Genomic DNA, 27,975 nt, shown 5'->3' with positions numbered 1-27,975 from the left:
ACACACACACGCACACGCGCACACACACACACACACACACACACACACACACACACACACACACACACACACACACACACGCGTGTACTTTCTGTCTTAATGTCTATTTCTGCCTCTCTCTATATCTGTCTGTCTCTTTTTCTCTCTCCCCCTCTTTTTGTTTGTCCGTATACCTGTTATAGGTTGTTCCAAATGTATTTACCGTTCTAATAACCATGTCAATAAAGCTGTTATTAGCTAATGACAATAAACCATCAAAGCGTCTCCCCTTCTCTCTGTCTCTCGCTTTCTCTCTCTATCTCTCGCTCGCTCTCTCTCTCTCTTTCGTTCTCTCTCTCTCTCTTTCGTTCTCTTTTTCTCTCTCTCTATTGTTCTCTCTCTCTCTCTCTCGCCCTCTCTCTCTCTCTCGCTCGCTCTCTCACTCTCTCTATCTCTCTCTCTCTCTCTCTCTCTCTCTCTCTCTCTCTCTCTCTCTCTCTCTCTCTCTCTCTCTGAGCCAGGGTTGGATACTGACGACAGCGGAAGTCGTGCAGAACGGGAGTGTCAGCTGGACATTCACACTTCTGCTTGGGGCCACACTTGCCCCCCAGACTGGCGTCACACACGGTCACCTCCCCGCAGTCACTGCCGATCCTGCCGCTATTGGGCGCTGTCAATGGTATTTCCAAGGCGACATGTTATACTCGGATAGTAACAAGGGTATCCACAACGCAACATGTTATATGTGGATAGTAACAAGGTGTTCACAGAGCAAGATGCTTGTTGTGGATAGTACCAAGGGTATTTAACGCAACTTGATATATTGGGATAGTAACACTGTTTTCACGGGGCAATATATTATTATTGGATATAGTAGCAATGTGTTTACAGGGCAAGATGTTATCATTGGATAGTAACAAGGTGTTCACATGGCAAGATGTTGTGTGTGGATAGTAACAAGGTGTTCACATGGCAAGATGTTGTGTGTGGATAGTAACAAGGTGTTCACAGGGCAAGATGTGTGTGGATAGTAACAAGGTGTTCACATGGCAAGATGTTGTGTGTGGATAGTAACAAGGTGTTCACAGGGCAAGATGTTGTGTGTGGATAGTAACAAGGTGTTTACAACGCAAGATGTGTGTGGATAGTAACAAGGTGTTCACAAGGCAAGATGTTGTGTGTGGATAGTAACAGGGTGTTCACAACGCAAGATGTTGTGTGTGGATTGTAACAAGGTGTTCACATGGAAAGGTGTTATGTTTGGACAGTAGCTTGATTTTCACAACGCAAGATGCTATTGTGAGTTATTTCTAATATGCTGACTGTTAGCAAATGATAACGGACATGTCGAGAAATTTTTTTAGGGGAAGGGCTCCTAATATGGACCGCTTTTTGTTTCATGCTGATAACTAGCTTGTTTTCTTGCGAAGAAGTTTTATTTTGTGTTTGGTAGTCCTTCTTTCTTAGGTTAACCGTTAGGCCTAATTAGAGTGAAATAGCTATGGTAGACATTCAGCAAAAATTAAATACAGGAAAAATCACAAATGGTCCATATTAGGAGCCTGGGCGCCTAATATGGACGAGTGGAGAGGCCTTCACGAATCGCTGTAAAAAGCCCCCTATACTTCAAAATAACATGATACAACTTAGTGTGCAAGTCAGACTAATTAAAATATGCTTTAGATTGATCTGTTTTGGGTTGATGAGAGCATTATTTGAAGCACACCAGGAAACTAAAGAAGCTTATCAAAAACATAGTGAAAATAAGTGAAATTATCAAGTTCCACGAAAAGAAGACTATTTGTTATATATTTTTGATATCTCGAGGGCTAGTTATATGTTATTTTCAGCAAGTTTCTTAATGAATTAATGAAAATAGCCTTTAGCTTTTATTTTCTTCGATTTGTTGAAGGTGGTCCATATTAGGGGACTCACGCATACTTTGAGATTTTGCTATTATTTGTTGTGTGCAGTAGAAACTCGGGGTCAACACTGCTAAAATGTAACAAATACAGTCTTAGCTGTCATATGTAGCACGTTTTGTGTGATAAAAGCTTTGGCTGTGGACAGAAACGAGTCCGTTTTAGGCGGCAAATTTAGAGTGAACGCTGCCAAAAGTGAAAAAAAGAGAAAAAGCCTAACGGTTTTGAAGTTTGTGTTTCTGCAACTGTTTTGACATGTGCGAGTTATCCAGAGAGGGTGAATACAGCGAATGAAATTGTTTTGAGCGCTCTAGCGCCGCTAGTTTGTCAGAACTGGAGGTGGTCCATATTAGGAGCCGGTCCATATTAGGAGCCCTTCCCCTATCAAGCATGAGTCTTTTAGGCGAATGCTGATATCGTTTGTGAGACATGTCTGTTATCATTTGCTAACAGTCAGCATATTAGAAATAACGGTTTTATTGCCGTTTAATTCGACCAAAAGAAATGTTGAAGCGACCCCGCGAATTATACAGAACAGCTGCAATGGGATCTTGAGCGCTCCTACCTGATTATGCCTGTCAGTCAATGAATTATCGTGACCTGGGTCAGCCAATCAGATTAACACACCCGACGCGATGAATATTCACAGGTCAAATGCGTTTGACACACAACAATCTCACAAGATAAACCATGTTGAACATGCGTTTCGGTTGCTTCGCTTTTTCTTGTTGAACAGAGAGCGACAGATTTAGAACCGACTCCAGACAGATGGGACATGACGAAAAAATACATTTGACGCAAAGCGAGTGACGCAATTTCACTTGATTTTTTAGAACTTAGATAATTTAGATTTCAAGTGAGCGGGTCGGCATTTGGTGCCTTGCTGTTCCGTAAAGCCTGTTCTTAACCAGACGAACCTTTGGTTCGCGAACTAGGTTCGTTGTGTTGGGCGAGGTTCGGCCAACTTGTCTTGGTTCTTAACCAGACGAACCTGAGTTTTCGAACTAGGTTTGGGGTTGTTTGGCGAACTAGGTTCGGGGTTGGAAAAGGTGTGCAAGTCATGTCTTGGAAACCTTGAAGATCGGGCCGAACCTTTGACTCTTCTGCCAAGGAGGAAGACAAATTATTGAAAAACTTAATCACAATGGCGGACGAAATCACCCAAGTCAAAATTACATTTTCTGAGATTTTATAAAAACAACGCCCGAACGAAAAGGTAGAATGGTGACTTCCGTTCGATTTCAAGTTAAGCTTTTCACTTTTCCGAGCAAGACAACCGCTGAGAGTGAAGAAACGCCGCTGTTCGACTTTGAAATCTCCAGTCGTAGACGACCTTCGCTTCTGCAGCATTGTTAGTGTAGGTGTTACTCATTTCGATGAGCTCGTTTTCGTATTGTTGTGCATTATGATAATCTAGAATGATATGAATAAAAGCAGGAATGACTTCGGCATGTAAATGCATTGATTTTGTCGAAATCAGCACAGCAGTAAGCTAGATTCTTTCTGCTCAATTTGATTGTTTTCTTCAAAAGTTTATGACTTTGATTTTGATTGGTTGTTTATCTCATCAGCACACAATCCATCAGGCAAAGTATCAATATGTTGAATGATAACGTTGAGATAAGGAAGTTTACACATGTATCTGCTTGCAACAACAATCGCAAGGACAGATCTATCTGCTTCGTTGACTGCTAGATTGTCATTGAATTTCCCAAGTAATGATCTCGTTTCCAATTAGATCTGGACATTGTTTGTGTTCTTAGATTCATGATTGACCATGCAGGCTGATTGAGATAATAACATTGTGTTTGTTTGTGCTGGTGCAATGTGCAGATCAAAGGGGACGGACCGCAGGATGACCCAGTGATCAATACAACTTGCGTTCACCACTCAACATTGTCTTCTACCTAACTCAAGGGCAAACAGAAAGGTACATGCTGGTGAAATCATTGTGCAATGTATGTCTGTGAAGATCAAGATAGTTGTTAGCTCTAACTGATCATGCTTATTATTATCAAGTTACATACACACTCCGCCCCAGCACCACCCTAAACCCATAACAACACTCTCCAGTCTAACTACCCCCACCCTTCCATGCAACATAATATGTACCTTGTTTGTGGTTATGGGGAGTGCTCAAATAGTTCCATAACTGTTAATATAAATTAAAAGTACTGAGAGTTTCATTTACCATTGCTCTTCCCCTTCCTCACGTCACATTACACACTCCCTTTGCCCCATCCCCCACCCCATCTCTCTTTCTATGCTCTCTTTTTTCTGTTACTTCTTCTCTTTCTCTCTCTCTCTCCCTGTATAAATCAGCTCTCTGGTTGTTGCTTATGTAAAGTGTAATGTAAAGTTCCACATATCTGCATTTGTATTGTCATTTTTCAGAATGCCCTTGTAATAACTTCAGCGTCTGCCCATGGAGTCTATATATAGGTCAAAGTCTCAAATGTGATGTGATCAAGAGGATGCCGCAATGATCCAGGTAATATTGCAAATACTCAAACTGTATCTAAAAGCAGAAGCATCACGTGATTCACAAACATTTCTGCTTAAACATTACAGGGTTACAGTACACACAGAAAAACAGCTGGATGTTAGTGCATATTATCTGCAAGTGCAAGCAACATCGAACCTCTCCCCCTGCTCTTTTTCCATCAGCAAGAGCAACATTTATTTTCATGTACAACTTTTCTAGTGCCTCTTATGTTGTATAACTGTTGATATTTAAATAAAGCAAGTGTTTGTTTTCATTGGCACTGCATTTCCCATGTACACACACACACACACACACACACACACACACACACACACACACACACACACACACACACACACACACACACACACATACACACACACACACACATTTACATTGTCTCTGCCTGTCTGTCTGTCTCTCTCTGTCTCTGTCTGTCTGTCTGTCTGTCTCTCTCTCTCTCTCTCTCTCTCTCTCTCTCTCTCTCTCTCTCTCTCTCTCTCTCTCTCTCTCTCTGTTTTTACATCAGTAATTTGGATCACTTGCACTTCACTGGGAATTAGTTACTGAATCAGTCATTCAGTGAGAGTGTTATGTAGAGTAAGAGTATTGAGTCTGCTGCTGCTGCTGTTGGTCTTACTCATTACTGTTTTTCCTCTCTGCATAATTCTTGTTCTCCCTTAAAATGCTGGTGGTTTTTTTCGTCATTACAGTATCTGTCCATTGAGTCTGCGTCTGAGCTGTGATGGGACCAAAAAGATTCCAGAATAAAAGAGGTAACTTTTTAAACTGATCTTTATTTAGTTTATGGAGAAGTTGGTTCACATAATGCATTACAGAGTTGCTGCCTTTTTAGATAAATTAAACATTGTACCAGTCATTACATCTAAATGGCCATGCTGAATGAGCAAACTGTGTTAGCCACCCCACCTTCCCCGGTTCCCAGCTATCCTTCTATCCCCGCCTCTAAACCCCCACCCCAATCCTTCCATCTCCCCAAAATCAAATTTACTGACACAACACTGATTTTCATTTTACCTTATTGAAGTGTTATTTGAATACAATTATATAGCCTGTTGCTGCTGCAAATGTTGTTGTAACTGTTCTTCCTCAGTGTATATTTTTTTCGTTTCCTCAGAATGCAGTTCTCCCATGCACCACAGCGTCTATCAATGGAGTCTACAATATTGTGTGGGATGTGATTTGAGCAAGAGCATGTCAGAATGATCAAGGTAACTTTTTAAACACACAGAACTGATCAAACTGTAGAATTCAAGTACACAATTTCAGATGTTTTTAAATGCATAACATACTGCAACAGTCAGGGTCTTTCTCCCCATAAAGAGTGTGAGGTTTTCTTGGTAAAATTGCGATTGTTGTCGCTATGCAGAGTGCGACCTTTTTATTTGATTTTTGTACTAAAGGCAGATATTCAAATAAAAGAAAGTCTTGCATGGGGAGGAAGGAATATGCATGAGGCTTTTGACAAGACAAACTGTCCTTATTAGAGCTTAAACATACGTTCCTTACCGTTAGAACCAAAATGTCAGAAATCATAGATGCTCCAATTAAACAAAAGAAGGGCATCCTTTTACTTGAACATAATTATACACTGTACCGCACATTAATAACCTGGTTGTGTTCTGTGGCAGTGCATAGTGGGAACCTTTTTGCTTAATTAATTTCACATTTGTCTGTAACTTGAATCTCCAACAAAAGAAGCTGGACGTAAAAAGGGGTGTCTAAAAAAAAGCGCCCTATTTCTTTTTTGATCTCTTTTTTTGTTCGCAGTCAAAAATGTGATTAAAAAGAAAATAGGGAGTTTTTTGGACCACCCTGTATAGTCTTGTTGTTCCCATGTAAAAACCTAGTCAAACATGTGGTGTCTGATATGCTGGGTAATATGGTGAGGAACATACATTTAAAGGCCCAGTCATAATTGTGAAAGCCGTTCTGCTCAGCTGGAATTTGATGAATTGTTTTGTGTTTGTGTTTAATGAAATGAATTCGCAAAAAGGAAAACAATTTGTTTTACTGTTCACACAAAGCACTTGTAGATATTTGGTATGTGCCGTATGTCAGGGGTGGTCGTATTGTATGTAAAAGCCTTGCCAGGTCATAGTGAGCCGAATCGTTTGCATGGGAAGGACTGTGCCTTTTAACTCTTTGTCTCCCAGGTACGAATATATCCGTACCCACTCATATGGCTCTATCTGACCAGTACGGATATATCCGCTCAGACGTTTAGCTTCAGTCGCTTCCTGTAACGCCCATCTAACGCCAGCATTCCAGCGTGTTGCTACACAGTTACTACACAGTTACTACAATTTTGAGTGTCCAGCTGCAGCACAGCTGGTCTCCGCTAAAAAAGCCTTTGTCAACATAGGTGGGGTAGAAAGTGTTAAGGATGCATGGGTTTGTATCTATTCAATTGCAGCAAACCAACACAACAGCCAATAGTTTCTAAGCTATTATTTCTTTTCCGTTCTCTATGCCCACAATGATAACAAATCCCAGGGCATACTTTTGTATTGAAGCTGTTCGTGGAAATGTCATGACATTTTTGAGACTGGCTAACATAAAAAAAAGTCTGTGAATTCGTGTGTTTTGCTTCTGCATGTGGTAGCATTTCATGGTGTTATCTGATTTTGATCTCTTGCAGTTTTTACCGCAAGGATATCTACAATGAGCTAATTTAAAGATATACGCCAGCCCATGGTGCAGAACAGACAATGAACAAGGTATGGACTATGAAGCTATGTTTGCATCATTTGTTCAAATGCAAACAAATCAGACGTATTTGCCTTCTTCAGCATAATGCACGCTATTCATCATCATTTTTGCAATGCAGACTAGTTCTTTGTGTGAGTGTGTGTGGGCGTGCGCGCGTCTGTGTGTGTGTGTGTGTGTGTGTGTGTGTGTGTGTGTGTGTGTGTGTGTGTGTGTGTGTGTGTGTGTTGTACTTTATTTAGACGGGCGCAGTGGCGTAGTGGATAAGACATCGGCCTCCTAATAGGAAGTTCAAATCCAGGCTTCGGCCGCCTGGTGGGTTAAGGGTGGAGATTTGTTTGATTTCCCAGGACAATTTATGTGCATAACTGTTATTGCCTCATCCCCCTACGTGTATACACGCAAGCACAAGACTAGGTGCACACGGAAAAGATCCTGTAATCCATTTCAGAGTTCGATGGGTTATACAAACACGAAAATACCCAGCAAGCCTCCCCTGAAATCAGCGTATGCTGCCTGAATGGCGGGGTAAAAACGGTCATACAGGAAGTAATTTATGTATTGGTTGCAGACCCAGTTTTCTCCTCCCCGTATCTGTGTGATGCATGCAGGATGGCCAACTGTGTTGTCTAAAAGAAAGTTTAGTGAATTTCGTGTACTTCATATTTGGTGTACATTATTGCCAGCTCAGGCATGACTGGGCCCAAAAGTTGCAAGTTTGCAGTTGAAATGGTCTGACTTATGTGCACTTTCAAAAAAAAAAAGAATCCGAATTCGGGGATGGACTCAACAGTTCAAGTTTTTAAATGGAGCAGTAGACTAACTAACGATTTAAGCCTACAAGATTGTTATCCTTGGGAATTGGGGTTATTTGAAGAACGTTGTGTACTATACACAACCTTAGACAAGTAGTTACTTGTATAAAGCAATAACAGACAGGAGCAGGGCATCCCCATAACGACTTACGTTCATTTCATGAATGAGTTTTGCGCAAGTGTGACTCTACAATGAAGAGGTCATTTCTCCAGTCATTTCAGTTCAGTGACTATCTTCATGGTTCTTGTGCATGAACTTCACTTTCTTCAGCACCATTCCACACAGTTTAATCATGTGTGTAGGTTTCATGGTCCGGTTTTTTAATCTTCTCTCAAAAGTATTCCAAAGTACCCCTCCATTTAAAGGCTGACATAGTCCTATTTAATAAAAAACGCTCGCGCTGGACCCGAGTACTTTTCAGACTGGCTCGCTCAATAAATATAAATGTTTGGAATGTCTGTGGTGTGAATGTTGGTTTCTGACCAGAAATGCAGATCTATCTCTGGCCGATTCATAGATTCAACCTACAAACTGCGACCTCATCTGTGATCAGATATGTTTCGACAAGCATTACACGGATGAAATTAACCACATGCAGTTTATTCTTCAGAAAAATGCACACCAAAAATGGGTTGGGTTCGGTGATTTGTACATAAACGTCTTCCTCGCGATAGATTCGCTTATTATTTTGTCTTATGAAGCCGTCATCAACACGAACACAATGATTGCAGAAGCAAACTCTGTACCTACACGACCGAGACACAAGACTGATTATTTCACAGCTGCAATGAGAATAGAGAACAAAGACGTTTTGGGTAAGCTTACTCACGTCAGGTCTTCACTGACAAGCTAGGAACAGACGGAAAATTCCGAACAAAAGTAAATGACGTCAAAGTCTCTTTCGCTTTGCGTGTAACTTTGTCATGACGTATTTTCGTGTGACGCGTTCGGCTGTTCTATCAGGTCAATGGCTGCGTGTTGCCCCGCCGGTGTGAACTCCTCCTACGGCCAAGACGTTTTTGTGGTTTATTTCGCATTTAGGTCCCAGGTAACATTATGAAGTTTTAATACGATCAATCGGACCTATTATCAAGTTAGTGTATCAACTTTTGAACGAACTGCGCCCAGCAGTTTCCCAACAATAAGCTGTTAAGTGGAGAAAGACACACACACAGCCACACAGACACACAATTAATGTCTGCTGAGCCCTTGTACTAGCGTACTCGGGGATAATTGTAATTACTTCAAGGGTTTTTCCCATCGTTGCGGGGATGTATTATTAAGCTTCCTGCAAAGTTTTAGGTTTGAAGTCCTTACCAATTACGGGAAATAATTAATTATTTATAAAGTTTATTGCTATGTAAGGCAACAGTTCTCCAGGACGTGGGCTATTTTTTAGACCGTCAACACAGACAGTACAGCTTCGTCAATCCCCGCGTAAAGGAAATCGCTCACCTTCCACGTGCAAAACGTAGTGATAGTGACACGCCAGATTAGCGCGGTAGCGTATTGTGCTAAGCAGGAAAGCGCGCTTTTCTGTATTTTTGTTAACTTCGCAATTTCCGGAAAACATCCACTTTCACTGTGAGACTGTTCTGTTTACATTCGACACTATCAACACCACTTTGCAATACTGAAATATTGCTTTCTGTGTTCGAAAGCTACAACCAATCGTTATTACATCTCCTTAGGTACAGTTTTATAACATTATTGGCACATGTAAACAATAGGAATTAATTAATGAACGCTACGAAAAAGGCAGCCTTTAACCTATGAACTTGCAACTGTGTTGACCTTTGTAATGTAACCTAGACCACCACCATCTCTCTCTCTCTCTCTCTCTCTCTCTCTCTCTCTCTCTCTCTCTCTCTCTCTCTCTCTCTCTCTCTCTCTCTCTCTCTCTCTCTCTCTCTCTCTCTTACACCCCTTACCTGTTCGCAAACCTTTACCCAAATGTATGCTAAATGTATGTTTATTGTATACACGGGCCATTGTATATTTGTAAACTTGTCTTTATGTATATAAAAAAAGAATTTAAAAAAAAGAAAAGACAATACATTACAAGACAAAACGAGAGAAGACAAGACAAGACAAGTAAGGCAAAGGTTGCCAGAAAGGTCAAGAGATGACAAGACAAGACAGGACAGGACATGGCAAGACAAGACAAGTTAGGAAAAGGTTGCCAGCAAGGCCAATAGAGGGATGACAAGACAAGACAAGACAAGGCATGACAAGACAAGACAGGTCAGGACAGGACAGGGAAAAAAAAGAAGAAAAAAAGAAAGATAACTAATTCGGTCAACAGATGTAAAAGAAATAGGCATTTGTTAGGGTTGAATGTTTGGGTGTCACCCTGCATATATATTTGTATTTTTGCAGGACAGGGTCGAGTTGTGATGATGTCAGGGCGACTGAAGACACACCAACAAGTATTCTTCGGAAGTGTTTGGAACACAAATGAACATTATTTCATAACAAGTCGCGTAAGGCGAAAATACAATATTTAGTCAAGTAGCTGTCGAACTCACAGAATGAAACTGAACGCAATGCAACGCAGCAAGACCGTATACTCGTGGTCCACCGCTCATAGGCAGTGAAATTGACAAGAAGAGCGGGGTAGTGGTTACGCTATGCTGCATAGCACGCTTTTCTGTACCTCTCTTCGTTTTAACTTTCTGAGCGTGTTTTTAATCCAAACATATCATATCTGTATATTTTTGGAATCAGGAACCGACAAGGAATAAGATGAAAGTGTTTTTAAATTGATTTCGAAAAAAAAAATTTGATAATAATTTTTATATATTTAATTTTCAGAGCTTGTTTTTAATCCGAATATAACATATTTATATGTTTTTGGAATCAGCAAATGATGGAGAATAAGATAAACGTAAATTTGGATCGTTTTATAAATTTTTATTTTTTTTTTACAATTTTCAGATTTTTAATGACCAAAGTCATTAATTAATTTTTAAGCCACCAAGCTGAAATGCAATACCGAACCCCGGGCTTCGTCGAAGATTACTTGACCAAAATTTGAACCAATGTGGTTGAAAAATGAGGGCGTGACAGTGCCGCCTCAACTTTCACGAAAAGCCGGATATGACGTCATCAAAGACATTTATCAAAAAAATGAAGAAAACGTTCGGGGATTTCATACCCAGGAACTCTCATGTCAAATTTCATAAAGATCGGTCCAGTAGTTTAGTCTGAATCGCTCTACACACACACACACACACACACGCACACACACACACACACACGCACGCACATACACCACGACCCTCGTTTCGATTCCCCCTCGATGTTAAAATATTTAGTCAAAACTTGACTAAATATAATAACAAGTCGCGTAAGGCGAAAATACAATATTTAGTCAAGTAGCTGTCGAACTCACAGAATGAAACTGAACGCAATGCAACGCAGCAAGACCGTATACTCGTGGTCCACCGCTCACGGCATAGGCAGTGAAATTGACAAGAAGAGCGGGGTAGTGGTTACGCTATGCTGCATAGCACGCTTTTCTGTACCTCTCTTCGTTTTAACTTTCTGAGCGTGTTTTTAATCCAAACATATCATATCTATATATTTTTGGAATCAGGAACCGACAAGGAATAAGATGAAAGTGTTTTTAAATTGATTTCGAAAAAAAAAATTTGATAATAATTTTTATATATTTAATTTTCAGAGCTTGTTTTTAATCCGAATATAACATATTTATATGTTTTTGGAATCAGCAAATGATGGAGAATAAGATAAACGTAAATTTGGATCGTTTGATAAATTTTTATTTTTTTTTACAATTTTCAGATTTTTAATGACCAAAGTCATTAATTAATTTTTAAGCCACCAAGCTGAAATGCAATACCGAACCCCGGGCTTCGTCGAAGAGTACTTGACCAAAATTTCAACCAATTTGGTTGAAAAATGAGGGCGTGACAGTGCCGCCTCAACTTTCACGAAAAGCCGGATATGACGTCATCAAAGACATTTATCAAAAAAATGAAAAAAACGTTCGGGGATTTTATACCCAGGAACTCTCATGTCAAATTTCATAAAGATCGGTCCAGTAGTTTAGTCTGAATCGCTCTACACACACACATACACACACACACACACACACACACACACGCACGCACATACACCACGACCCTCGTTTCGATTCCCCCTCGATGTTAAAATATTTAGTCAAAACTTGACTAAATATAAAAAGGCGGCTGACATTGATGTTCATATTCTCAGCACAGACGTGTGCTTAGAAATCGGATGTTTAAGAACAAGAGACAACTGAATAAAGCCTTACGAAATATGGTTGGAGCTGGATCAAAAGTATGTGTGTGTGTGATTGAAGGGCAGCATTTATAAATGATGAGACAGAAAGCTAAAGCACATGAGTTGTTCTTTGCTACTGGTCACAAGTGGGGGTCAGCTCACACGGACGCATGTTTTCAATACAGTCTAGGGGAGAAACTGGTCACAAAGCACCCAGTACATGCCAGAGAGATAGGAGAATCGACACAATCAAAGAAAATACCAAAATCATTCAATAGATATGGAAATATTAAGATTTACTGTGAAAATGCTAGTAAAAATGGCGTCCAAAAATGGGAACGCACACTTGGTGCGTCTTTGAAGACTTACCTCCCGTTCTGTGTTGTTGATAATAGTCGTGTTTGTGCTGTTTTTGTTGAAATAGTATCTAATAAAACTGATGCAATTCTTGAAATGTTGCAATTTATTGTTGTCTTTGTGAAATGCGAGAGTGTTCTGAAGCGTAATCTGCATACGGCTGATGTCCCACATAGGGTACCCCACTTCGATCAGCGTATCACTCCAAATGAGCTTCATAGCAGAAAAGCTCTATACACTACCAAAACACTGCATAACAGATCTACAAGTCTGAGCCATAATCATTGAAATTTACTTTCTGTATAAAATATTGCAATCAAATTTGTTCACGCCGTCACACAAATAACGCAGGTTACCCTCGCCTTCGATTCAAAGTAACTCCAATCTGACTGAATTACCATCGAAACGCAGATGACGAACTGATTCACCACACATTTGTGGTATTTTACACACAAATTTCAACTGTGTTGTTTCGCGATAAACAGCCATAAACAAACAAATGTGGCGCCGTCACGTCGCCTTGGAAGGAATAACGCAGGTGACCAAGACTTGTTTCCGATACCTGTCTAATCATCGTTTTTTTCACGAATGACGGCTCTTTGGCAGATCTGGTGAGTTGGAAACTTACTATGAATGTTTCATTTAATGTCAAATGCGTACATCTTGTCGATATTGTTACCTTTGGGCTCATAAATTAAGTCAATCGTCGTGTTGTCCGAAAGTGACTTTTGTCAGCATAGAACTTACTGTGTTTTGATCATTGACTGAGAAGAATCTTCCGATGACACTAGTTCATTTCACTACGCGACTACATATCTGCAAGGAAACTTATGGCTTAACTGAAGACGAATAAGCGGAGTAACTGTTCTTCAACGGATTGCTCTCACTGATCTAAATATTTAGATCTTGTCGTCTGCTAGTCTGCTAGTAAGTAGTCTTCGGTCGTGTGAAAGTCACATCTATTTCGACTGTGTGGATCGATCCGTGTAGTGAAATGTTGATCTTTGATGATTTGGCAACAGAACTTCGCTAAATGTGCTTCGAGTGTATCTCCCCGTTAACCGCATTTGAAAACGTCTTTTAACAAGACCATGTTTCAGTCGACAGCCCAGACGGGGAGGATCCTCGATAGCTCACAGGGTATATAATGTGTTTCGTCGTTTTTTGAAGAATCCTTTCAAATTTGCTATTCCAAAAGTACCCTATGACACGACTCGAGTGGCAAAGAACATTCTCTGCAATTCCTGTCTCAGTCCGTGCAGCCGTTTTGGGTCCTATCGTCATCATACAAACATACACACAGACACACAAGAACCAGCTTTAAAAGTTAGATTATGTAGGAACCATGTGAACCAGTGATTGTTTCTTATGTACAACAGATACTACAGTATTTCTGCTTTATGAAAAGCAATATTTCAAAAACAAAACTAGAGATTTGAATTTTGACCACTTTTCCCCCTTTCTGTCACCAGTACTGAAGAACAACTCACATATATGTATATATGACTAAGTGCCAAAAGGTGCTCACAGAACAGAAGACGACTTTGTTTTACAATAAAAATGTTTCTAAAAACGTGTGTCTGCTGAAAATTGGTGTGTGTGTGGATGAATGTGCGAAGAGATAGTGGACATAATGTCGTGTGTCTGACTTGAACGGTTTTGAAGTTATCTTTGTTTAAAGTCAAAAATAACGCCAAAACCGGCCATCTGAAAACGGACATCGTGATACCTCGTGTTTTGAATATGCTACAGAAAAATAACAAGAAGCACAAATGAATTGCATTTAGTTTGATTGAATGCTTGAAACATCGCTTTACAGACGAGACCAAACGTCAAATCTAAATCTCCAGAGAATTTTTTTTTTTCGATAACCGAATTTTAAGGTGTCGCACGCAAGATGTGTCGTCATCACGGCATACATTTTTCAATCGCAGATATTTACTAAATTTCTTTTTCAAAAACTCTGGAATTGATGTCGACACGTCAAGCGATAACGGTGTATCAAACTGCTGTCTTTCAAGTAATCCAGCAAAGACTGCAGAACTTTTGAACAGCATTTTTGAAAACGATTTGAAAATTTCGTCATATCTTGCGTGCGACAAAATGTTCGGTAATTAACGTTTATTTTCTTTTAAAAACAAAATTTACATGTACAAAGATCTACTTCATCTACGGAACCACGTGACACATTCTGTGTTCAAAATTTGTGAAGAAATCACGAACCACGAATGCGCTATCAAGTGTTGAAATTATGTCGTCAACATCTTTTCAGATCTTGCGTGCGACACCATCTTGCGTTCAACATAAAATGTCACTACCTTATCGAGTTTAATGGGTAAAACTAACTATTTGTTGTCTTAGTTTAATCTTCTTAATTAAAAGCGTAATAAAACCGAACTTCCAAGATGAATTTTAATTGAGATTAGCGAAAGAGCGGGCACGCAAGTCGACCTTAAAGTAAAAGAATGATAACACGAGCGTTTGTCGTGTTGTCTTGCGTGCAACACATTGTCCAAAAAGGAAAATGTATATTTTTCTCAGACGTTTTTTAAGTTGAAACCTTGAAACTTCACACACATTTGGGGTTTAATCGCCCCCATGCATGGTAAAAGTCTTGTTGACCCTTGTCAGATTTCAAGGTCACGGCTGGGTCACATGTGGTTCAGAAAACGGATGAAACATATTTTTTCAGAGATTTTTGAAGCTAGAACCTTCAAACTTCAAACAACGCTTTTGCTTAATGATTGTTCAACATGGAGAATTCAAGGTTGATCCTTGAGAAATGTGAAGGTCATAGCAGGGTCTCGTGTGGGTAAAAAAAAAAAGAAATTGTAATGAACTTCAATTTATATAAAACCAAAGTCTGGTTGATCTGTTTTAAGATTTAAGGTCAAATCTGTTATTTAAGGTTAAATCAAATAGAAATTTGTTGATGCTTAAATCTTTGAAACTTCCAACAGGTTTGAGGTTTGACAACTTCTGGACTTTGAAATCTGGTATGGTTGATCCTGGTAATATTAATTGGTCAAAACATCAAGATCAACAATTATAAAATAAGCACTTTCACCAATGTCAAGTGAGCAATTGCAGCAAACGTGAGTCTTATAAAGATTATCACTTTTTGTGTGACCTCAACTTGACCCCTCTGAATGCTCTCAATCATGGAAATTGACCACACTTTGATTATAACCAAACAACATCAAAACTTTGGAATGTGTGAAGTTTCAAAGGTGTTGCTTAAAAGGCGTTCGTGAAAATGACAATTGTATGTGTCTGACTTCAATGCGACCCCGCTGCGACCTTGACGTTTGATTTTATCAACCAGACTTTCATCATGTGTGAATGACTTCAAACACTATAAAACTAGTTGAAGAAATTGACAATTTTTCAAAGTTTAAGCCAGATGGCACTGCTGTGACCTTGAAATTTGACAAACATTACGGAGATTTAAGAAACGAAACGTTGGGACGTTTCGTTTTGAAGTTGTGGTAAACGTCATTATTTCGGGGGTCTCTCGCTGGAAAGGTGAAGGTCAACTGAAACGGAACGTGGAACGTCAAAACGCAGTCACGTTTTCCACCCCCAAAAAACGAACAATATTTCGTCAACTTTTGTGAGTATTTTTGCACACTAACAGTTTTATTTGTTGGCCATTTTATGCATTGCTAGATTCATCAACCCTTTCACAGTCTTTCAGCGCTGAGAATGTGTTCATTGGAGGTAGACAACTGTTGTGAACTGAAATATTTTGAAGGGTGCTGATCCTGGTACATTTATCCAACTTCATGGTGAGAAAGCAAATGGCGAAGCAGAAGTAGGTCATCGCATCGAATTTTTATTCTGGCTTCGTATGTGATCAGGTGCATGAATTGAAAAATGTGAAGCTCTTGTGCGTGCAATGCGAGTATGTCAATCCTTTATTGACTCGTGGAGTTGAAATTATGCCATGCCCAGTCAGCGGATCATATCCTGCCATGCCCGGCCTTTCATTCCGAAACGAAACGTGAATACATCTAAATCTTGTCTGCGGCCTATGCCGTCTCGTTACACGTTCCGTTTCGCGGGGTGACTCATTCACCAAACGAAACGAGCTGCAAAACGAAACGTGCTGTTTCTTAAATCTCGCTAATAACCAGGCGGTCACCTTTTTTAGAAAATATCCTTAAAGGATCTTTAACCTTACTGTGACCTTGGAATTTGATGAGATTTAATTTAACTTGCGTAGTGTGCCAAGTTTCAAGGCCCTAGCTTCAAAAACATATGAGAAAACCTCATTGAAAAATGTATATGTTTGACCTCAACGCGACCCTGCTGTGACCTTAACATTTTCAACCAGACTTTAATCGTGTGTGAACATTATACACTAGAACTGTGTGTATTTTCAAAGCTCGTGCTATAAACGCGCTGAATAAATTGAAAATATTCCACATTTGGACCAGATGTGACCCCGCTGTGACCTTGAACTTTGACAAAGATTTACCAGCAGGTCACTTTTAATGAGGTTTTATAAAAATGCTGAAAGTATGTGAAGTATGTAAAGTCTAACTGATCTAGTATTAAAACATGTAAGACGTGACAACGACAATTTTCCAGTTTGCAAAGGAAATTTAACCTCGCTGTGACCTTGAAATTCAATGTTGTTTAATGTGATGTGCACCATACCTGGAGGTCATTATACTTTGGTTGTGTGCCAAGTTTCAAAGCCCTAGCTTTAAAAACGTGCGAGATAACCTTAATGCTATGACTCAGTGCCGTTTTGAATGATATAACGAACAAAATTATCGTTATTTGTAAAATCATTTGGGTAAATTTATCTTTTCTTTTCGTAATTGGGTTCCAGCATCTGTTGTCTTAACAAAAATCACAATATCAGTCGTGTTTGTCAACTTTTATTTTTTAGCCCCTTTGTCCGCTTTTCGTGCGCACCTTTTGGCACTTAGTCATATATATATATATCCTTTTATCGTACGTTCCATATCGTCCTCCTACTTTAAATGTTTGCTTACAGACGTTCTCCAAGAAAACGTCTATCCAGTAATGTTTTGTTTATCGTAATGAAAGCTTTTTTCTGAGAAGAATGAAGAGGAATCAAATGGTAACAAAACAAAAACAAAAACCAAGACCAATTGAATTGCTCAAAACGTAAAGAAACAGGATGATTTTGGTTCAGTAGTACTACTCGTAGACCCTTAAAGCAATACATCCACAAGGGATTCCAGTGTATCAGTGCAAATAGAAAATTTCTGATATAACTTGAAAATTAAAACAGATAAAAATCCCGAGTAGTTTTGTTTTTTTAGGTCTCCCTCTTCACTCAACCCCCAAACTCATATTCTGTACCAAAAAGAGCTCAAACACACACGTGGACAGATAGACACGCACACACACTTTGGTAATCATCATGTGTATGCTTCTCGACTCTGCTGATCCACAATTATAAATATCGCTATCATCATTTATTTTTGGTCACCGTCTTTCCCTTTTCACAGGCAAGTTTTTGTGTGTAGCATTTCCCATAGAACTCCGATGGCTCCACGGTAGACACAATGATCAGCCCATACCAATCACGTTATTTTCTCGAATCAATTTATAACCTTCAACCCAGGAGGGTAAATGGCGGGTAATCTTGAACTTTGATGTCTTAAATTCATAGCTCATAATTCAGAGGCATTCAAGCCTCCAAATTTGGAGAACCTGCACTTGTAATCATAACAAGTCTTTTAGATCCCTTTGAAGTCACGGAATGAACTCCGATGAACTGTACGAATGCATTTCGTTTACACATTACATGCGTCAAAGAAGGAATTATCCGTGTCAGCGGACAGGGGAGGCAACTTTGTCGTGTAATTGAAGTCCCTTGGTTGACAACGTACACCATTTTCGCCGATCAAACAACCAAATTAATTAATTATGCTTAGGTTTTGGAGCTTAATCCGTCAATTATTTTCACGATAAATGTTCTTGGGCTTGATTACAGGTACTTGGATCTAAAATAAGTAAAGTATGCCACTCGATTCTGAGCTATGAATTTAACACACTAAAGTTCAAGATTACCAGGCTTCGTGCACCATGATCAAGTTAGTTAGTTAGCTGTTGCTTTTCGGGTCCAGCGGACCATAATAGACCAAATCAGGACCCCCCATGATCAAGTGGGAAAGAGAGACCCAAATCGACCACCAGCACAAAGTTACCACTCAATCGGTGATTTCGTCATGGAGGCAGCCATTTTTGAAGGGGAAAAACTTACTTGCTTTTATTGTCGACTCGGAGTGAGCTCCCCTCGTTTGTCGGCGATCCAGGTTTCGTGTCTTAACTGGACGAACTAGACCTTGAGTTCACCGAACAAGTTCACCCAGTTAAGACACAAACCATGGTTCACAAACCTTAGTTCGGCGAACCAAAGGTTCGTCTGGTAAAGAACAGGCTTAAGGTGTTACGAGTGTATTCAAGTTGCGGTTCTTGCTAATGTTTATACTCACTGAGTTACTTGCCTTGATTGCGACGGCGTATACGCACGGTCCAGTGTGCGTTCGACAGGGGGTGCCCAATATGCACTGTTAGAACTAAGATACTTCTTGATTTCAGTAAATAGTTCTCTGGTTTCATTACATGTCAACTAGTTTGTTTTTAAATGATTCTTTAGAGATCGACAAATGGTATTGTGTGAATAACATCATTCGGTCGATTGTACGCACGGCGCCGTGCTTCTAGTAGCTCTCAGTCCATTCCTTCTTTCCGGTGTGGAAACAGACGTGTTTCTGGCGAAAGAATCGGCGTTTTCAACTCGCCATATCTTCATATTCATTTGGACTAGAACAATGAAAGTATGACTTTCTTGTAAAAAATATCCCGAGCCTTGCGACTCTGGTAGTCATTTTGTTACGCGAAGCGGCCTTTGGCAGGTACGACAGTTTTAGTCATCCAAGTAAACGCACGTGGACGAGTTTTTCAATCAATGGCGTTTTGAAGTCTGTGAATGTTGTGATTACAAATCATTTCGGGGCACCCCTCAGTCTATACGTCCAGACAAAAAAAATTGCATGGAACGAACGTTGAGAGGTTGGACTGGAAGGTGTTGCTTTGACTTCTACAAATCTCGCAGGTCTTTTATGCAAAACAGACTCAAAATTGCATTTTTCACGCAAGTGTAGATGACGAGACTATCGAAGGAATAGAATACACTTACCCAAAGATATAATAGACAGATACTGTCTATGACTTACCCTAGCCCATATGTTAGAATAAAGAACATGCTTTGCTAATGATGTATGATTTTGCACTGAACACAGGATTGCCCCCGAAGTGATTTTTTCCATAAACCCGTCAAAACGGTCACTCTGTTTTGGCCGTAAAAAGCGCCCAAATGCAGTCAATTTATAACCTGTGTCGTGTATTCGAAGGAGTACATCTTAGCGTTGAAATTGCCTTGCAACCTCAAAGAAATATATTTTAATAATCCGCTAAATGAACGATGTTTTAGTGTGAAATAAAAGCCGGAGATTTGCTTCGTTTCTTTGCTGCGACACAAAACCAAAACCAACTATAGTCTAGATCTGCGGTGACATTATGACGGTTCGTTTTCGACATTGCAGTGAAGTTGCGCGGATCTTCGACGATTCCCGTTCGGTTTAATGTGGATGGAGCTTTGATTGAATGTAACTGCTTTGAAAAGTTACAACATGAGTTCTTGGGATCGATGTTTTTCGGTAAACTTCTTCGTATCCTTGACTTTACTTTTGACTTGAATAGATCCAGATCGGCTGGGGCTGTTGATCGCCTACACAGATCTATATGAAGTTGACTCGACACGGCAAACCGCCGAATCCGTGCCCTCTCGTCGGTCCTACCCCCAAATCCCTTACCAGCCTCAGACCCCATCTCACCGTGGCCGATCTAACCTCACTGGCGCACAATGTGTGATTATCCCTTCCTCATGTGTGTGTGTGTGTGTGTGTGTGTGTGTGTGTGTGTGTATGTGTGTGTGTGTGTGTGTGCGAGTATATGTGTGTGTGTGTGTGTGTGTGTGTGTGTGTGTGTCACTGTGTGTTGTTTGTTGTGTGAGTGCGTTGCCGGGTCAGGTCGTCATTAATGAAGATTCGCGAAAGCTGGCCCTGACACAGCCTCTGCCGCCGAACGGGGACGTGAAGGGGAGAATCCAAGGCTCGTTGCGGTCTTCTTCTTTAACAACATGCGTGCTGCCATCAGCGATCTCTTATGACGATAAGACGTAAACTTGACCAGGATCGCTCGCTCTTGCTGGTCGGTCCTACCGACCCGATGGGACCGGTAGATCATCACGGATGCCCTTTGATCAGTCTCGGTCTCGGACACTTCGTGACCTCGATTAACACTCTTGAATTCAAAATTCACCCCCCTTACAAACTAACTGATCCATCCGTGTGTGTGTGTGTGTGGGGGGGGGTGGGTGTGCGTGTGTGTGTGTGACAGTGTGTGTGTGTGTGTGTGTCCGTGTGTGTTGTGTGTGTGTGTGTGTGTGTGTGTGTGTGTGTGTGTGGGTGGGTGTGCGTGTGTGTGTGTGACAGTGTGCGTGTGTGTGTGTGTGTGTGTGTGTCTTGTGTGTGTGTCTCCGTGTGTGTTGTGTGTGTGTGTGTGTCTTGTGTGTGTATGTGTCTGTGTGTAAATAACTATTATATCAGAAATGCATGTCCTAACTCTGTTTACTAAGTCACTCCATTTCACACACACACACACAGCACTCAAACTAGGCACAAAGACTTAAACAAGTTATTGCCCTTTGCCCTCGTACCTATATTTAAGTCATTCACACAAAATACATGTATGGTAATTCACACACAATCAACAATCACTTAAATTCTCTGAAATATAATAATAAGTTGAGTAGTTACGTGGAGGAATATATGTCCCTCGATGACGTCGTTTCAATGTTTATATTTGTGGATTCTTATCTCACTCGTCTTTGTGCCTAGTTTGAGTGCTGTGTGTGTGTGAAATGGAGTGACTTAGTAAACAGAATTAGGACATGCATTTCTGATAGAATAGTTATTTACACACAGACACTTCCAGAAAAAAAAACTTCGTAACGTGCGTGCGTGCGTGCATGCGTCTGTGTGTGTGTCTGTCCGTGTGCGTGTGTTTGTGTGTCTGTGTCTGTGTGTGTGCGTGTGTCTGCGTGCGTGTGTGTGGTGTGCGATTCAGAGAAATTTACTGAACAGATCTTCATGAAACTTTGCACACAAATGTTCGGATTCAAACCTATGGATCAAAAGTCCAGTGCTCTACAACATGACCTACTGGGCTCCAAAATGAATTTGTACATCATTTTTGTCAGTCAAGATGTGGGGGTGGGGGTGATGCGGGGATATTTGTGGAGTAAGCAATAAGGAAACACCTTATGGTTTTCTTAGGTATTGTAACGGTGTATAGTGAAGTTAGCTGTGTTCAAATTTGGATATGATCTGTCGAGCACTAAGGACACTAATTGTTTGTAGTGCGATTCAGGCAAAACTACGGGACAGATGTTTATGTAACCTTGCAAACAAGTTTTCTGACCCCCACCCCTTCACCCGCATTCAAACACTTGGGTCAGTGCTCTTCCAACTGACCTGCTAGGCCCACAAATGATTTGTATCTTCACCTTTTCTCAGCCAAGATATGGGGTGGGGCGGGAAACATTTTTTGAGTAAGAAAAAAGGAAACGCTTTTACAATTTTTTTTTTAAAGGTATTGTGAACAGTGAACTTATCTGTATTCAAATGTGGTTATAATTTGTGATGACATTTTGTGTTATAACGTTTTTACCACTAAATTAAAACAGTCTGGTTTTATTCGCGTTTTCGATGTACACTCTTGATTTATAAATACTGACACTCATCTTACAAACTGTTTGATCCACCCTGGTGTGTGTGTGTGTGTGTGTGTGTGTGTGTGTGTGTGTGTGTGTGTGTGTGTGTGTGTGTGTGTGTGTGTGTGTGTGTATTTGTGATTAGTGGGGTGGGCGGGTGGTGGAGGGGGTGGTATTGGATCGGGGGGGGGGGGGGGGGGGGGTGGAGGGGTTGGCAGGGGGTATCGGTGCACTAAAGGCACCAAGTGTTTGGGTGTTTGTGTTTGTATTGCGATTCAGAGAAAACTACTATACATATTTTTTATGAAACTCTGCACACTTCTCCCTACCACCTGACCTACTGGGCTCCCAAATGAATGTTTTCATCTATTTTTGTCAGTCAAGATATGGGGGTGGGTGTGTTGCGGGGATAATTGTGGAGTAAGCAATAAGGAAACACTGTGTTCAAATTTGTTTATGATCTGTCAAGCCAATTTTGTGTTACAGCGTTTTTGAGTGATAATTGTTGTGTACGCTCTCGCCAATCCTGGATAATTTTCGGCATGCACATTGATAAGTACCGTATTATAATAAAGTGATACTCTCCATTCTTTTAACTACACAAAGTAATGTTTTATTGATCTTTTCTAAAGATAAAAATGTCAGTTATACGATGACGTTTAAAAAAAAAATGAATAAGAAAACAACGTTTTTTTATCTGTCTGCAGTTGTGGACATATAGCTCAGAGAAACATGTGCTCAAAATGTGTAATGGATTTCATGTTCGATTTTTTTTTCTTGGGTTGAGGAGAGGGGGTGGGGTGGGTGGGGTGGGGGGAGGGGGGGGGGGGGGCGGTGTATGCCCCTTGATCAGTCTCGGGCGCTCTGCGACCTCGATTTACACTCTTGAATTCTAACCCCCCCCCCCCCCCCCCCTTACAAACTCACTGATCTACCCTGGTGTATATATATATATATATATATAGATATATGTGTGTGTGTGTGTGTGTGGTGTGCGATTCATAGAAATGTACTGGACAGATCTTCATGAAACTTTGCACACAAATGTTCCGACCCCCAACCCTTCAGCCTGATTCAAACTCATGTATCACAAGTCCAGCGCTCTACCAACTGACCTACAGCGCTCCCAAATTATTTCTTTTTATCATTTTTGTAAGTCAAGATAATGGGGGTGGGGTTGGTACGGGAATAATTGTGAAGCAGACAATAAGGCAACAACTTATTTTGTTTACAGGTATTGTATATGTATACAGTGAACTTAGCTGTGTTCAAGTTTAGTTATGTTTCTGTCGAGCGATTTTTTTTTAAATACGTGTTACAATACCTAAGAAAAAAAAATTAATTTTAATTTTTATTTTTACTACTAAAGGAGTGATAATTTTATGTGTACGCCCTCGAGAAACCTCGATCATTTTCTGAAAATGCACGTTGATAAGTACCGTTTTATGATAAAGTTATACTCTCCATTCATTTATATACACAAACTAATGTTTCATTTATTATTTGTAGAGCTAAATATGTCAGTTGGGATCATGTTAAGAATCGCAGTGTTTTTCGCAAAATCGTACTTGACAACTCCCAGTAAAAAAAAAATCTAAAAAAAAAGTTAATGCGTCGACCACCTCTTTTCTTTGCACAGATGTGTCCATATTGCTTGGAGAAACCTGTGCACAAAATGTGTAATGTTTCTTTCACGCAATTTTTTTTAAATACGTTTTTACTACTAAAGGAGTGATAATTTTATGTGAACGCCCTCGAGAAACCTCGATCATTTTCTGAAAATGCACGTTGATAAGTACCGTTTTATGATAAAGTTATACTCTCCATTCATTTATATACACACACTAATGTTTCATTTATTATTTGTAGAGCTAAATATATCGGTTGGGATCATGTTAAGAATCGCAGTGTTTTTCGCAAAATCGTACTTGACAACCCCCAGTAAAAAAATTCTAAAAAAAAAGTTAATACGTCGACCACCTTTTTTCTGTGCACAGATGTGTCCATATTGCTCAGAGGAACCTGTGCACAAAATGTGTAATGTTTCTTTTACGCGATTTGAACACACAAGTAACCCCTTAAAGCACCCACCGACAAAACTCGCTTTTTGGTATTTTTTAGATAAAGAGAGTATTAGTCTATCTGACAACATTTAAAGTGTCATTCTTTAGAATAAATCATGCTGATATTGTTGATTTAAATTTTTACTTTGTCTTGTTAATTGTTAGCTTGATAAACAAAAAGGGTCCCTGCCTGAACGTTATAACATTTAGAGGGTCACCTAGAATCCGTCCTGATTGGTCAAAAAGCCATATGGGGCACTGAATTGGTAATAAGTGTTATTTAGTATAAATATAATTTAAACACTTTGTTTTACTGTGCCTGTGAATGGTGGGTACCACCAGTCACAACCCCTCGGTCCGCAAGCTTTTATGGTGCATTTTTGTCTTAAATTGTGAGCTGATGTCAGGTATGTTTGACTGACCAGCAGTGGACCGCTCACATGGCATTTTACCTGTGCCCGCGTCGCAGCTGCAGCGCTCTTCACTAGCTCTTACCGCCTCTGCCCCATCCACCTCCCTTGTTTGTTATAGCTGGCTGCGCTTTTTTATAATTTTGTATCTGTACCGAAGGATTATGTATACGTTCTGTGAAATGGTATGTGTGCATTATTAATTATGGAAAACGTATTGTTGTTATTGTGTAATAGGGGTGCTAGTTTTAAATTTGTTAAACCCCACATGTTCTTAAATAATATGTGATTTTTGTCCCTAGATGAAATTAAAACAAACTTGCCTTCGGTTTTTCACACCCAAAAGGAACTTCTTGTCACATGAATTTGATGGTTGTGGTTGTGATGATGATGTGTGTGTGTGTGTGCGGGGGGGGGGGGGGGGTCTGTATGTATGTGTGTGTGTGTGTGTGTGTGTGGGTGTGAGTTAGTGTGTCGTATCCTTCTATGGGTGCGTTTGTGTGAGCGTGCTTGGTTGCGTAAAAGTACTAGTTTAAATCATTATACTCACCCCCACCGACACACTTGGCTCTTCTGCATTTTCCATAGTAATGGGTTTTATGGTTGAAAATTAAAATTGACGATCCTGAGAATAAGTGACCATGACATTTTAAGTTCAAAGGTTAGTATGTCTTTCTCCATTTTAGAGTGATCAATAAAAAGGGTCCCTGACTGACCGTTGTAACATTCAGAGGATCATCTACAATCAGTTTTGATTGGCCAGCTAGTGATATGGTGCACTACAATGGTAATGAATTTGGTATGTAACAACTTACAAGGTGTTCACAGGGCAAGATGGTATGATAAGTTAATTCGAATATGCTTACTGTTAGCAATGACAACAGACATGTTAATAACATGGATTCTCATCATTCCGGCGCTTGCTGATATCATTCTTGAGACATGTCTGTTATCATTTGCAAAGAGTCAACAAATTAGAAATAACGGTTTTATTACCGTCTATTTCCACAAAGAGAAATTTCGAGGCGACTCTGCAAATAAGACACAACAGCCGCAATGGGAACTGGGTCGCTCCTATCTGTCCCGTGACCTGGTTCAGCCAATCACTCACCTGACGTGATGAATATACACAGGTGAAATGCGTTCACAGAACAATCTCACAAGATAAACCATGTTTAACATGCGTTTCAGTTGCTTCGATTTGTCTTGTCCAACAGAGAACACGAATTTATAATCGACGCACGACAACAATGAAATGATGGAACTACACCACGTCAAGAAGTCGATAGCCGCGTCGGCATGGCTATGGTGATAACACTTTCAGTTTTACTAATCTAGTTTTCTGGGTCTTCTTTTGTACACACATATGTTATTGTACAACAGTGGTTTTGATGTATTTGTTTTCAGCGAGCTAAATACACAGTTGAGCTCCATCCTTTCTCTTGTATTGTTTTGGAATGAATGATAGGAGAACGTCTAATGCGCGAGAGAGCATTCCTTCTGTCTGCCTGCCGCTGTTTCAAATAATTCATTAATGACAGATTAATAGCACCAAGGTTGTTCACAAGGCAAGATATCATATTTGGAAAGTAAGACACCCTTTGTACAATAAAACAATAATGTAAATCACAACGTAACTTGGTAACTTACGGCGGACCACAAGGTAAATTTAGCTTTTACTTTTGGGTGTGTTAGCTGAAGGATTCCCGGACTATACGAAAACACAACTGAAATGGTCGCTTCTTATTGACAACGTGTTGTATAGGTTGTCTTCATATTGTGGCACTGCGAATGACGGCAGTCAATACTACGTCGGGCCAAGAGTGAAGACATTCTATTTCAACCTACTTTCCAGACGTCATTGCGCACACATGATGACGATGGCGATAAGGACGATGACGACGACTACGATGATGATGATGATGAGGATGACGATGATGATTGAACATTATGTACATACCACACATTGCGCCGTTTGACTTGGAAAATTCTCTCGAACAGGCGCATTGGTTGTTTTCGCACACAGCCCCAGCCGTGCATTGTTCCGTGTTGTTACATTCACGGGCTTCACCATACCCTGCACACAGTACGTCGCACATATTTCGTCACGCACATTACGTCACAGTGTTCTGTGACGTTACACTCTTGTGCGTTGGTGTACGTTGCACACAGCACGTCACGCACATCACGTCACACTGTTCTGTGACGTTACACTAGTGTGCGTTACTGTACCCTGCACACAACACTTCACACACACACACACACACACTAGGTCGGATATGCTTACCACGTGATTAAAATTACATGTGTCCTGTCAAAACCATTAAGGCCCATAGACAAAAAAAATTAAGTAGATGTGCAACGCCAAGGCACTGCATACCCCAGCGAAAGACAAACCTCTCTCTCTCTCTCTCTCTCTCTCTCTCTCTCAAACACACACACACGCACACGAACACACACACACACATGCATACCCCAAGTTACACACGTACACACATACACACTTACTCACACGCACTCACTCACTCTCTCACACACACTTCATACACACAAAACACACCCCCATACGCACATATAGACAGACGGACATACACACCTTTACAAACAAACACACATACACACACACACATACACACCCACCCACCCACTCTCTCTCTCTTTCTCTCTTATACAAACAGACACACACACATGTACATAGGCCTACGCACGCATGTACGCACGCACACACCCACAGACACAGACACACACACACATACACCCACACACATTGACTCACACAAATCTCATACACACAAAACACACACCCATACACGGTTGTCCTGGTGGTAAGGCGTCCGCCCCGTGATCGGGAGGTCGTGGGTTAGAACCCAGGCCGGGTCATACCTAAGACTTTAAAATTGGCAATCTAGTGGCTGCTCCGCCTGGCGTCTGGCATTATGGGGTTAGTGCATGCCAGGACTGGTTGGTCCGGTGTCAGAATAATGTGACTGGGTGAGACATGAAGCCTGTGCTGCGACTTCTGCCTTGTGTGTGGCGCACGTTATATCTCAAAGCAGCACCGCCCTGATAATTATGGCCCGTCGTGGTCGGCTGGGCGTTAAGCAAACAAACAAACAAATAC

The 27,975-nt window shown here is 40.5% G+C and overlaps 1 protein-coding gene and 1 long non-coding RNA gene across 2 annotated transcripts in view; one reads left to right on the top strand and one right to left on the bottom strand.

Moving 5' to 3' along the window:
• Nucleotides 1-176: 176 nt before the first annotated feature.
• The window catches only part of LOC138974383 (prion-like-(Q/N-rich) domain-bearing protein 25), a 152,771-nt gene continuing 124,972 nt past the window's right edge, over nt 177-27,975 (bottom strand). Inside the window, exons 13-15 of the mRNA XM_070347100.1 lie at nt 26,815-26,931; nt 498-649; nt 177-206 (exon numbers count right to left, since the gene is read on the bottom strand). Coding sequence (XP_070203201.1) covers nt 177-206; nt 498-649; nt 26,815-26,931 — 299 coding nt within the window. The remainder of the gene's footprint in view (nt 207-497; nt 650-26,814; nt 26,932-27,975) is intronic.
• On the top strand, nt 3,712-10,411 carry LOC138973861 (uncharacterized). Its single transcript, XR_011458196.1, has 5 exons — nt 3,712-3,831; nt 4,296-4,392; nt 5,100-5,162; nt 5,525-5,618; nt 10,312-10,411. It is a non-coding gene; the product is annotated as an uncharacterized lncRNA (long non-coding RNA).

The sequence above is a fragment of the Littorina saxatilis genome, linkage group LG8 (genome assembly GCF_037325665.1).
Source record: "Littorina saxatilis isolate snail1 linkage group LG8, US_GU_Lsax_2.0, whole genome shotgun sequence".
Lineage (NCBI taxonomy): Eukaryota > Metazoa > Mollusca > Gastropoda > Littorinimorpha > Littorinidae > Littorina > Littorina saxatilis.
The sequence above is the reverse complement of the archived record's forward strand: the minus strand, read 5'-3'. Positions and strand labels throughout refer to the sequence as shown.